This window comes from Heterodontus francisci, chromosome 44, assembly GCF_036365525.1.
Source record: "Heterodontus francisci isolate sHetFra1 chromosome 44, sHetFra1.hap1, whole genome shotgun sequence".
Classification (NCBI taxonomy): Eukaryota; Metazoa; Chordata; class Chondrichthyes; order Heterodontiformes; family Heterodontidae; genus Heterodontus; species Heterodontus francisci.
In genome coordinates this window covers 27,061,868-27,074,725 of record NC_090414.1, presented here as the reverse complement: position 1 = coordinate 27,074,725, position 12,858 = coordinate 27,061,868, and the positions used below count along the sequence as shown (strand labels likewise).

The following is a 12,858-nucleotide window of genomic DNA, read 5'->3' as shown; positions in this document are numbered from 1 at the left end:
GTGAGTTTGTGTGGCATTGGGAGCTCCTCTCCAATCTTGTTCCTACCCTATGTTGACAGCCCATTTCTAAAGGTGCTGGGTTTCCCCTTGGCTACTTACTCCAACTGTAATAAAATATCTTTGTTCCCACATCAGGATCACAGAATAATACAGTGCAGAAGAGGCCCTCGGCCCTGCACCGATGCATTAAAACACCTGACCTGTTTACCTAATCCCATTTGCCAGCACTTGACCCATGGCCTTGAATGTTATGATATGCCAAGTGCTCATCCAGGTACTTTTTAAAGGATGTGAGGCAACCCGCCTCTACCACCCTCCCAGACAGGGCATTCCAGACCGTCACCACCCTCTGGGTAAAAAGGTTCTTCCTCAAATCCCCCTTAAACCTCCCACCCCTCACCTTAAACTTGTGACCCCTCGTAACTGACCCTTCAACTAAGGGGAACAGCTGCTCCCTATCCACCCTGTCCATGCCCCTCATAATCTTGTACACCTCGATCAGGTCACCCCTCATTCTTCTCTGCTCCAGCGAAAACAACCCAAGCCTATCCAATCTCTCTTCATAGCTTAAATGTTCCATCCCAGGCAACATCCTGGTGAATTGCCTCTGCACCCCCTCCAATGCAATCACATCCTTCCTATAATGTGGCGACTTAGAATATTGCGTGCAATTCTGGTCACCACACTACCAGAAGGACGTGGAGGCTTTGGAGAGGGTACAGAGGAGGTTTACCAGGATGTTGCCTGGTCTGGAGGGCATTAGCTATGAGGAGAGGTTGGAAAAACTCGGATTGTTTTCAATGGAATGACGGAGGTGGAGGGGCGACATGATAGAGGTTTACAAAGTTATGAGCGGCATGGACAGAGTGGATAGTCAGAAGCTTTTTCCCAGGGTGGAAGAGTCAGTTACTAGGGGGCAAAGTTTAGAGGGGATGTGCGAGGCAAGTTTTTTACACAGAGGGTGGTGAGTGCCTGGAACTTGCTGCCAGGGGAGGTGGTGGAAGCAGATACGATAGCGACGTTTAAGAGACATCTTGACAAATACATGAATAGGAAAGGAATAGAGGGATATGGGCCCCGGAAGTGCAGAATGTGTTAGTTTAGGCAGGCATCAAGATCGGCGCAGGCTTGGAGGGCCGAATGGCCTGTTCCTGTGCTGTCCAGTTCTTTGTTCTTTGACAAGAATTGCACACAGTACTCCAGCTGTGGCCTTACCAAAGTTCTGCACAACTCCAACATGACCTCCCTGCTTTTGTAATCTATGTCTCGATTGATAAAGGCAAGTGTCCCATATGCCTTTTTCACCTCCCTATTAACCTGCCCTTCTGCCTTCAGAGATCTATAGACAAACACGCCAAGGTCCCTTTGTTCCTCGGAACTTCCCAGTGTCAGGCCATTCATTGAATACTTCTGTGTCACATTACTCCTTCCAAAGTGTATCACCTCACACTTTTCAGCGTTAAATTCCATCTGCCACTTTTCTGCCCATTTGACCATCCCGTCTATATCTTCCTGTAACCTAAGACTCTTCACCTCACTGTTAACCACTCGGCCAATCTTTGTGTCATCCACGAACTTACTGATCCTACCCCCCACATAGTCATCAATGTCGTTTATATAAATGACAAACAATAGGAGACCCAGCACAGATCCCTGTGGTACGCCACTGGACACTGGCTTCCAGTCACTAAAACAGCCGTCTGTCATTACTCTTTGTCTCCTACAGCTAAGCCAATTTTGAATCCACCTTATCAAGTTACCCTGTATCCCATGTGCATTTGCTTTCTTGATAAGTCTCCCATGTGGGACCTTGTCAAAGGCTTTGCTGAAATCCATGTAAACTACATCAACTGCACTGCATCTGGCTAACTTTTTGTCTACCTTTCTCTGGTTTCAAGGACCACCCTAGTCCCCTTTGTACCAGTTTTTGGGCAGTGTGTTCCTAGTTGTGTGGGTTTGCAACTTGCTCATCAAGTTTCAAACAGTGGTGAGATGTTCATGTAGCAAAAACCTCTCATTGAATTGGAGCGTGAGATTTGTGCTAATACACATGAACCTGCCCATAGGGAATCTGACCAAGTTTGGTGCAGACGATGCCAGGTTAGAGATTGAGGGATAATTGGAGAGAACCCAGGAAAAATTCAACCACCATTTGAAGGTGCTACATTCCATCCTTACTTTGTTTTATTCTGTGCTGCTCGGGATAAAGTGTGGTGACCCAACCCGAACCCGACCAGACCCGATGACAAGTGTCGGGTTCGGGCCAGGTCTCTCTTCCGGGTCCAGCATTCGGGCTCGGCTCAGGCTGGACGTGGACAGTGGTGCCTTGCTCTGGGAAGTAATCTTCAAATGAAAATTCAGGACCTGAAGGTGGGAAACGTACAGTGCGGACTCTGCACTCTGCAGCAAAGCCTGGCTACCCAACTACATGGGTCGGGACGGGCATTTAAAAAAATTAAAGGACTTGTGGCCTGGGTCGGGTTGGCTGTTGTCGGGTCAGGCCTGGGTCGGGTTTTAATTTTATAACCGAGCCAGGCTTTAGCTCGGGATGGGTAGCTGGGTGGTGTAATTCTGAGGGAGTCTGGAATGACTTGTCACATGTTCCCGTTATAAACACAGGCACTGGAATTTATAATGAAACAAAAGCAAGACCAGAGGAAGGAGGTTTTGTAAACAGGAAATGTGTACAGATACAAACTGTTGACTGGTAATGTGTGTATCAGCCTGTGGCATTGTTCATGGTGTTGGTGTCTGTCTCACAAATTTTGGCCAAATGTCCTCTGGTACCTTGCCCAAGAGTTCATTCTTGGACTAGAACGGCGAGACGCTATTTGGCTATGAGGCCATCACAACCTAACCAGTACTCATGACATTCACGAAGGTGGAGAGGTTACTGGGTGGTGATCAGGACTGCGATGAGACATCCAACGTTAACATATCGCCGAAGCCCTTTCCCCGGTTCAACCTCTCTGCCCCCCCCGCTTCCCCCCCTCTCCGCTTCCCCCCCTCTCCGCTTCCCCCCCCTCTCCGCTTCCCCCCCCTCTCCGCTTCCCCCCCCTCTCCGCTTCCCCCCCCCTCTCCGCTTCCCCCCCCCTCTCCGCTTCCCCCCCCCTCTCCGCTTCCCCCCCCCTCTCCGCTTCCCCCCCCCTCTCCGCTTCCCCCCCCCTCTCCGCTTCCCCCCCCCTCTCCGCTTCCCCCCCCTCTCCGCTTCCCCCCCCCTCTCCGCTTCCCCCCCCCTCTCCGCTTCCCCCCCCCTCTCCGCTTCCCCCCCCTCTCCGCTTCCCCCCCCCTCTCCGCTTCCCCCCCCCTCTCCGCTTCCCCCCCCCTCTCCGCTTCCCCCCCCCTCTCCGCTTCCCCCCCCCTCTCCGCTTCCCCCCCCCTCTCCGCTTCCCCCCCCCTCTCCGCTTCCCCCCCCCCTCTCCGCTTCCCCCCCCCCTCTCCGCTTCCCCCCCCCTCTCCGCTTCCCCCCCCCTCTCCGCTTCCCCCCCCTCTCCGCTTCCTTCCCCCCTCTCCGCTTCCTTCCCCCCTCTCCGCTTCCTTCCCCCCTCTCCGCTTCCTTCCCCCCTCTCCGCTTCCTTCCCCCCCCCCCCCCTCCGCCGGGCTATTTTATCTGGCCCAGCCACTCTGTCCTTATCTGTCAGTCACAGTTTGATTTCTAACTGAGATTGCCAACCTGTTAGTTGACCATCCAGCGAGTGATAATTACCTTTTCAAACACATTCATCACTCCTGGGAAGGTAATAAACTTATGAAACTGATGCTGCGTGTTGGTTCTCTCTCCAGTCTCTGCCGGGTTATGTTACTTGATGGCCCATTTTATTTGTGCTCTCTATGGGTCCTCACGCGTGATAAAGATGATCCTATGGCTAGTTAGATGGTCAACAGGCACTCACCTCTGACGTGTGACGCCGAGTCTTGGCAGGTAACCCAATCCTATGTGGAAATCTTAGCCACTATATCTCCGGCAGCGCGGCGCTCCCTCGGCACCGGCCCTCCGGCAGCGCGGCGCTCCCTCGGCACCGGCCCTCCGGCAGCCCGGCGCTCCCTCGGCACCGGCCCTCCGGCAGCCCGGCGCTCCCTCGGCACCGGCCCTCCGGCAGCCCGGCGCTCCCTCGGCACCGGCCCTCCGGCAGCCCGGCGCTCCCTCTGCTGCACTGGGAGTGTCGGCCCAGGTTAATGCTCAAGTCTCGAGTGGGATTTGAACCTGTGACCATCTGACTGAGGTGAGATAGAGAGCTTCACATGGTCCTGAGACCCCTAGGGTGAAAAAGCAGCCATGGAATTCCTTGTATGGTGAAACCCATTCTGTTCCGAGTCTGTTTCTAGCGCTGTCTCATTTTACATGATGAGAAAGGCCTGTCCTCAGTCTTTTATTTGGGTGAAAATTCTTCGTCTATTAGCCAGGGGCTGGACTTTTTTCCGAGATGTTAATTTCCCAGCCTGAACGGTTTATTTTGTAGCTATGGTTGCTGGGTGGGTCTCTTGTATACGTAACCTGGGAGGGCTCCAAGGCAGGTTCCTGATGAGGCCCATCAAGAATACTGGTCTTCGAGACCTCCTGTAAATAGGTTATTTGTGCTGCTGGCTAATACTCAGTGGCCCATGCACTGGGAGCGAGGCAGAAAGGCTGCTGGGAGAGGGGTGAGAGAGAGCGAGATTGTTAGTTGGATCATTCAGGAGTATAAATGGCCACGGAGTTGGGGAGCTGCAGTCTGTGTTGTGGGGATGAGCAAACCACGGCTGTAATGGAACTTTGCATAATATCAGCCGTGCCACAGGGATGTGGAGCCGTATTTGGCTGGTTCTGTCCCCTGGGAAAGTAATGAGGGGGTGGCTGGAGAATTGCCTGAGTGTTTAAGGGGTTAAGGTAAGCTGCTCACACAGCCAGCGCTTGTTAGCTCCTATTTAACATGCAGTACCATGCTGTATGGGCACGGGCTGTGCTCCAACCGTAATACACTGAGTACTGGGGCATTGTTCCCCCTGCTGTCATTGCTTTCTTTTGGGTGGGAGGGTGCGGAAATGACTGAAAGCTTTGATTTCTCCATCTCCCAGTAATGGGTAGATTAAATCAGAGTTCATAGTGGATAATAAAGGGAGGAAAAAATTAAAAGCGGGGTCTGCTGTTGGGGGGGTGGGGGGTGGGAATTCTTGGGGGAATCCCCCATTCCCCCCTCCTCTTGCTGGGGTGCAGTGGCACAGGCAAGGAGCTGCCTGAGTGTCAGCCTGGACGAGTCAGCAGCCTGCTTTGACTGTTGAGGCATTAACAGCAAGCCTGACCCTTGCTGAATAGCGACAAGCAGCTGAAAAGTGTGCCTGACCGCCACAGTCCTGTCAGCGCGTCTCCCCATCCGTTATCTCAGCAGAAAGTCAGGGTCAGAGCCAGGGAACATGGTGCTGCAAACAGCTCAGTGCTACACCCGGCTATGCTGGAGCATGTGGTCATACGGCCAGCACCCTCACTGCCAGCTTGTCATTGTTGACATATGCCATAAATGAGGCATTCTGTCAAACAATCCTGGGGGGCTGGGTGCGGAGAGACCTGCCACTTGCAGCTGGCCCTGTGGGATCTGTACTGGGGGACCTGGCTGACACTAGTTCAGGTTTTCACACTATTCAGAAGGGTTTTGGGAAAGCTGTACGTACCCAAGATGTCAGTGTCATTTTCCCCCAGCTGGGTCTGTATGTTGGAATGAGCCCAAGCTCATCGACTCAACATGACCACCCCAGCTAATGAACATCATATCGAGCCTGCGCCCCCGCATTTCAATCAGTTGAGTATTTCACCAGTTCAGCTGATGTATTTTTTAAAGACACGCAGCCTGGAGTCAGAGGCAGCTTTTATTTATCTGCTTTGAAGCTGCAAGCTCCCACTGTGCTGACGTCCGGGAGCCTCGACAACAGGTATCTATTCATTTTCTCTCCAGCGAGATCTTGTAATCGATTATCTGGAGGAAGCTTGATGTGGATTGATGTGATGTATATTAAATGAGTAAAAGGAAGACACAGTACCTCGCATACACAAGCTCTGCAGATTCTGCCTCGCTCCGAAAGGCCCCATCCATCATTCTAAATTTTGCCTTTCATTTTGGGGTAAGAGCTCATTACGTGGACTCTGAGAGATGGAAATAATTACAAATGTAGCCTGCTGTGGAAAAAATGCCTCTGATCAGACAGGAACGGCATGATCAAGGGGATTCTCTTTACATTCTCTCTCCTCCTCCCTTCCTCTTTCCTAAAGATACTGACCCACAGGTGTCAGCAGCTACTGTACCCCAGTACCCTGTCTTCATTTCAGAGACTTGAAAGTGAATGATGGCAGGCTATTTGACCACAAGTGGCATCGCAGCCAGGCCCAATGCTGTTGTCTCCCAAGCATTTCCTAGCACTGAGGTTATGGGAACCAGCTGAGGTGTTTACGCCCCTTCATCCCCCCCCCCCCCCGAGCCAAGGGGTTGATGAGGCTGATTGTAGCAGCCTTGACGTTGTGAGAGTGAAGGCCAGTGAACTGAGCAGAGACTGGGGGTCCCGAAGCCCCCCTCTGCGTGACTCAGTTCCACATCGGGAGGGGGTAGCGGAGTCACAGTCCCCCATCTGAATCAGCACGAGAGCTCCTAATTCAGGCTGTTCATGATGTCCCAGTAAAGTACTTTTGAAGTGATGTAGGAAACATGGCAGCCAATCTTGTGCACAGCAAGCTCCCACAAATAGCAGTGGGATAATGACCGGATAATCTCTCTCGGTGTTGGTTGAGGGATAAATATTAGCCGTGGGATCTTTTACATCCATCTGAGGGGGCAGACAGAACCTCCTTGAAGTGCTAAAACTTGCAGGGCTGTGGGGAAAGAGCAGTGGGGAGTGGGACTGATTGGATAGATCTTTCAAAGAGCCAGCACAGGCATGATGGGCTGAGTGGCCTCCTCCCATGCTGTATGATTCTATTCTGTGGTTATTTGTAGACCTCCCTGTTGTGTGGGGAATGGAAGGAGGACTGATTCCCTGTCATTAAGATGGGACTGCTCTGCTGTTGGGGTAAAGGTGGGGGTTTAACTCACTGGATTCATGAGGAGGATGAGGGGACTGACAGTAAGAGCACCCTCCTGATCTTGGAGTTCAGTGTAACATGGTAGAAATGGCTTCTTCTCGGGTCCAGTATTCACACTGGGAACAGAGCAGAGGAAGGACTGAGGGAAGAGGTGGCCCCTTGTTTCTGGGACTCGGGAGGCTCCATTGTGGCAAGGAAGGAGAAGGTGGGGACACCTCATTCAGGGGCGATATATGCTGAGGATGCTGGATTCGATTGTGCAGCAGATGGGGAGCTCTGTGTCCTGGTTGCCAGTGAGAGGACTGCATAAAAAGAATGTGTAGATTGCTCAGATTTCCAAGGCAATTCTTTCCATTGGACAAAAGGCACAGAAAATAATTGATGCCTGATTTTAATGTGAAGACAGAAAATGTTGTAAAGGCCGTTCTTTTGCTGGTGAAGGAAATCCACGACTTTTCCTCTCGTTACTGATTAATCAGCTGCTTCTGCTGGGTGGCTCAGGGACTGTCACTTTAACCATTAGGATCATGGGGTGGTAATGCCAAGGTTTTCAGTGGTTCTGCCGAGAGATTGACCTGCTTTGTCTGCACGCAGACGTTCGAAATGTTCTCTTATGTTTCCATATTTGTAGGTCCACTAATTGGCTGCAGCTTCTCTCCTCGCCCCGGCCGTGTGTCAGCTGTATCTGTGAGGCAAAGGCAGCTCCCCAGGCATTCGGTCGTTCAGCAGTATGGACGACCCATCGTCGATGCGTTCTCTCTCTTCCCTGTTCCCCACCCCCCCCCTCCCCCTCCCCACCCCTTCTCTCCCCCCCCCCCCGTCCCCTTCTCTCCCCCCCCCCCCCGTCCCCTTCTCTCCCCCCCCCCCCCGTCCCCTTCTCTCCCCCCCCCGTCCCCTTCTCTCCCCCCCCCCGTCCCCTTCTCTCCCCCCCCCGTCCCCTTCTCTCCCCCCCCCGTCCCCTTCTCTCCCCCCCCCGTCCCCTCCTCTCCCCCCCCCCGTCCCCTCCTCTCCCCCCCTCCCCTCCTCCTCCCCTCCTCCTCCTCCCCTCCTCCTCCTCCCCTCCTCCTCCTCCCCTCCTCCTCCTCCCCTCCTCCTCCTCCCCTCCTCCTCCTCCCCCCCTCCTCCTCCCCTCCTCCCCCGTCCCCTCCTCCCCCGTCCCCTCCTCCCCCGTCCCCTCCTCCCCCGTCCCCCTCCCCCCTCCCCTCCCCCCTCCCCTCCCCCCTCCCCTCCCCCCTCCCCTCCCCCCTCCCCTCCCCCCTCCCTCGTCCCCCCTCCCTCGTCCCCCCTCCCTCGTCCCCCCTCCCTCGTCCCCCCTCCCTCGTCCCCCTCCCTCGTCCCCCTCCCCCCCCCCCCCCCTCCCTCTCTCTATCTGACCCCTTGCCTCTGTGACCCTGCTGCTTCAATGCCAATGGCCCAAATCTTCACTGGGAACAGGAGGAGGCCATTCTGTCCACTTTGCTCATGGCTGATCTGTGCCTCAACTTCATCTATCCTCATTTGCTCCTTATCTCTCTGCCCAGCAAAAATCTATCCATCTGAATCTTGACAGCTCTAATTGTCCCTCAGCAGTCGCAGCTTTTTGGCAGAGGGTTTCCAGCTTGTAAATTAGTTCTACTGTTTAAAAAGTTAATTCTCTTCCTCATCTGTCATTCCCCACAACCTCGCCCACACCCCCGCCCCCCCCCCGGTCCGCAAAATTGTTCCTACTGCTCTTTCATTTGTTTTGTCTCGAGCAATGACCATGAGTTTATTTTTGAGGATTGTGCTGTGCAACACAGATAAATGTTTTGCCTCTGTGTCGCCACAGTAATATCTTCGAGGTTTGCCAATTGTGATCCCATTTGGCTTTTCTTGAGGTGATCTTCTCTGTCTCTCACTGCTAAATGCCTTGTGATTGGTTGCAGCACACAGGGGGGCACACGGACCCCCAGGGCCAGTCGAAGTCGAGCAGCAGGTCCAGCATGCCGCGATGTCGGAACTCCATCGCCACCACTGCCGAGGACACTCCCCACATCGGCAACTATAGGCTCCTCAAAACTATCGGCAAAGGCAACTTCGCTAAGGTGAAGCTGGCACGGCATGTCCTGACAGGGAAGGAGGTAAGACCTGGCATACCTGCTAAAACCCCCTGTGCTTTCCCTCTGCCCCTCCGCCCCCTGGCCCGCCCTGCCCCGCTGCCCCCTCGCCCTCCCTTCCAGTAGCAATACTTCCTTATTCCTGAACTCCAGTATCCTCGCAATAAAGGCCAATATGCCATTTACCTTCCTAATTGTTTGCTATACCTGCATGTTAACTTTCTGTGTTCCTTGTACAAGCACACCCAAGTCTCTTCAAACATCGACACAAGTTCCGCACCTTTTCAAAAAAAACCTCTGCTTTCCTATTCTTACGACTAAAGTGAATAACTTCACACTTCCCTACATTATGCTCCATCTGCCATCTTGTTGCCCACTCACTTACCCTCTCCCTTGCCACCTCTCACTGCCCCAACCCGCCCGGCCGGCCGCCCCCTCCTCCCTCGGCCACCCTCTCTCTCTCTCTCTCTCTCTCTCTCTCCAGGGCATGCTCGCTCTCTCTCTCTCTCTATCTGCTGGAGGGGTAGTGCTGACGGAGCGCTGCACTGCTGGAGGAGCTGTCTTGGTGATGCGACTGTAAACCAATACCCCATGTGCCATCGAGGGTGGCTGTAAAAGGGTCAATGGCCACTTTTGGGAAGTTCTCCTGATGTCCTGACCAACTCTTATCCATTAACTAACACTGCTAAAACAGATTTTCGGGTCACTTGTCTCCTTGCTGTACTGCATTGGGTGTGTCAGCATGAATCTATGGGCTCAAGTGTCTGGAGTGGGACTCAAACCCATGAGCTTCTGAAGCAGGTGTCAGTGCTGCCCAGTGAGCCATGGCTGATGGATTGGTGAGGATTTCCATTGAGCACAGTTTAAATCACAGCAGGTTTGAGTGTAGGTCAGACCCAACCCAGGGGACCCACCTGATTCCTGTTGCCATTTTAAGCAAACCAGGTCAGTGATATCCCACCGCAGAGGGTTCAGAAGCTGCTGGGCAATGGGCTGAAAGTCTCAGCCTCATCACCAGTGTTACAAGTAAGATGAGATCAGTCTTGTGACTAGGTTTCTGATCTGTTCCCCACCCCTATTCCCGTCTACCCTTTATCTGTGTTGGAGTCATTGCAACATTGGCAGGTGATATCAGACCTATTTTGGACAAACAGGCTGGGCAGGTTTGAGACTGGGTGGCTCTGTGCTGATAAAATAAGCAAGGGTATACAGTGCAAACTGACCCAGGGGCTGTGCGAAGATTGTGCTGTCGACACAGTGACACATTTTCCTATGGCAATTTATTAAATTAAAACCTCCCCTCCTTATTTATAAAGCTCTTTCTATACATATCTAAACTATGTTTATATTTAAAAAAAGTTGTTACACAGTAGTTGAGGGAGTTGAATAACTTTTTAAACCAGATGCAGCTATATCTTTATAACACTAACTCTCCTTCTTGCCCCCACTGCTGATGCCTGTGGGTTGCAGTTGCAAACAATCTGATAACCCCCTTGTGCTGTATGAGATCACACTTCATCAGGAAGCTTAGACATTGAGCGTTGGCAAACTGTTTCCACATCGGAGGACGTTGGGAACAAATTAACCTTGGGGTGGAGCGCTGAGAGAGGGGAGGTGGGTGGAGGGGGGTGGGGGGGGTGGCAGGCTCCTGATCAGAGTTAACAGTGTCTTTTTCTTTCCTGCAGGTGGCTGTTAAAATAATTGACAAAACACAGCTGAACTCCTCTAGTCTGCAAAAGGTAAGCATTGGGGCTTCAGTTCCTACTCAGTGGGGTGGGGGGGCTTTCCATCCCATGTTTATCAGATTGTAGTGCAGTCTCTGCTCTGAAGAGATGTCCAAACTACACATATATTCAAGCAAGAGGCCCCAGGAAGGCAGCGTGACCCCTGAGCACTGCCCCCACCCTTTGCATTTGTTCCTGTTACCATTCCTGATTACGCGCCACCCCTCTGCAGGTAAGTAGAGACCCAATGATGCAGTGTGAGTTCTCCTGGCGATGTTGGGTTGATGGAGATTGCGCGCAGTGTGCCAGCTAGCCTGACATGGATGGCATCCTATCAGCTGTTCATTCTGGTTTTGCTACGTGGGCACTTGGAGCTGAACCTGAGCCTGTCAGGTTTTCTGCTCCAGAATCTGATGCAAATGAGCTTGACATTGCCCTGGGAACAGATTCGTTGTTGGCCGAGGCTTTTGCTTAACAAAATATTCTCACCACTGAGAGGCTAACTGTGTTATTCAAGCTGTTTAAACTACTGGTCTCGGTGGTGCAAAGAGAAGGCGACTACCCCATGTATCCAAGGTCTGAGAGAATGCGGTCAGTGATTGATCCTCAAGTTTAACTTGCTGCTGGGCGACTGCCAGCTGTCACCCAAACCAATGTTGCTGCAGTCTGGTAACAAGATGTAGAAGTCCAGGCTCCACCCAGGGCACGGGAAGGGACTGGGTTTACAGCACTGAACAGTCTGTAACTGGGAAGGGACAGCAGTGCTGCTGCTTATCCATTCTGCTTTCTGCCTGGGATACTGCACACATTCTCCGTCCTGGCAGATGAGACGTCAAACTGAGGCCTGACTGACTGACTGTCCCCTCAGGTGGAATAAAAGTTCCCATGGCTGCCATTTCAAACAAGAGCTGGGAACCTCTCCCCATCTGTGAGCGGGTGCTGGAGAGTGTACATCAGTAACATCCTAAAGCGGGTGCTGGAGAGTGTACATCAGTAACATCCTAAAGTGGGTGCTGGAGAGTGTACATCAGTAACATCCTAAAGTGGGTGCTGGAGAGTGTACATCAGTAACATCCTAAAGTGGGTGCTGGAGAGTGTACATCAGAAACATCCTAAAGTGGGTGCTGGAGAGTGTACATCAGTAACATCCTAAAGTGGGTGCTGGAGAGTGTACATCAGAAACATCCTAAAGTGGGTGCTGGAGAGTGTACATCAGAAACATCCTAAAGTGGGTGCTGGAGAGTGTACATCAGAAACATCCTAAAGTGGGTGCTGGAGAGTGTACATCAGTAACATCCTAAAGTGGGTGCTGGAGAGTGTACATCAGAAACATCCTAAAGTGGGTGCTGGAGAGTGTACATCAGAAACATCCTAAAGTGGGTGCTGGAGAGTGTACATCAGTAACATCCTAAAGTGGGTGCTGGAGAATGTACATAAGAAACATCCTAAAGTGGGTGCTGGAGAGTGTACATCAGAAACATCCTAAAGTGGGTGCTGGAGAGTGTACATCAGAAACATCCTAAAGTGGGTGCTGGAGAGTGTACATCAGTAACATCCTAAAGTGGGTGCTGGAGAGTGTACATCAGTAACATCCTAAAGTGGGTGCTGGAGAGTGTATATCAGTAATATCCTAAAGTGGGTGCTGGAGAGTGTACATCAGAAACATCCTAAAGTGGGTGCTGGAGAGTGTACATCAGTAACATCCTAAAGTGGGTGCTGGAGAGTGTACATCAGTAACATCCTAAAGTGGGTGCTGGAGAGTGTATATCAGTAATATCCTAAAGTGGGTGCTGGAGAGTGTACATCAGTAACATCCTAAAGTGGGTGCTGGAGAGTGTACATCAGTAACATCCTAAAGTGGGTGCTGGAGAGTGTACATCAGAAACATCCTAAAGTGGGTGCTGGAGAGTGTACATCAGTAACATCCTAAAGTGGGTGCTGGAGAGTGTACATCAGTAACATCCTAAAGTGGGTGCTGGAGAGTGTACATCAGTAACATCCTAAAGTGGGTGCT

General features: G+C 52.2%; 1 protein-coding gene across 2 annotated transcripts in view; it reads left to right on the top strand.

The window, feature by feature from the left end:
• Positions 1 to 12,858, top strand: part of LOC137355924 (serine/threonine-protein kinase MARK2-like) — a 193,880-nt gene that overhangs the window by 56,329 nt on the left and 124,693 nt on the right. For both annotated transcript variants that reach the window (XM_068021589.1, XM_068021588.1), the window contains exons 2-3: positions 8,950 to 9,144; positions 10,806 to 10,859. In XM_068021589.1, coding sequence (XP_067877690.1) covers positions 8,950 to 9,144; positions 10,806 to 10,859 — 249 coding nt within the window. The remainder of the gene's footprint in view (positions 1 to 8,949; positions 9,145 to 10,805; positions 10,860 to 12,858) is intronic.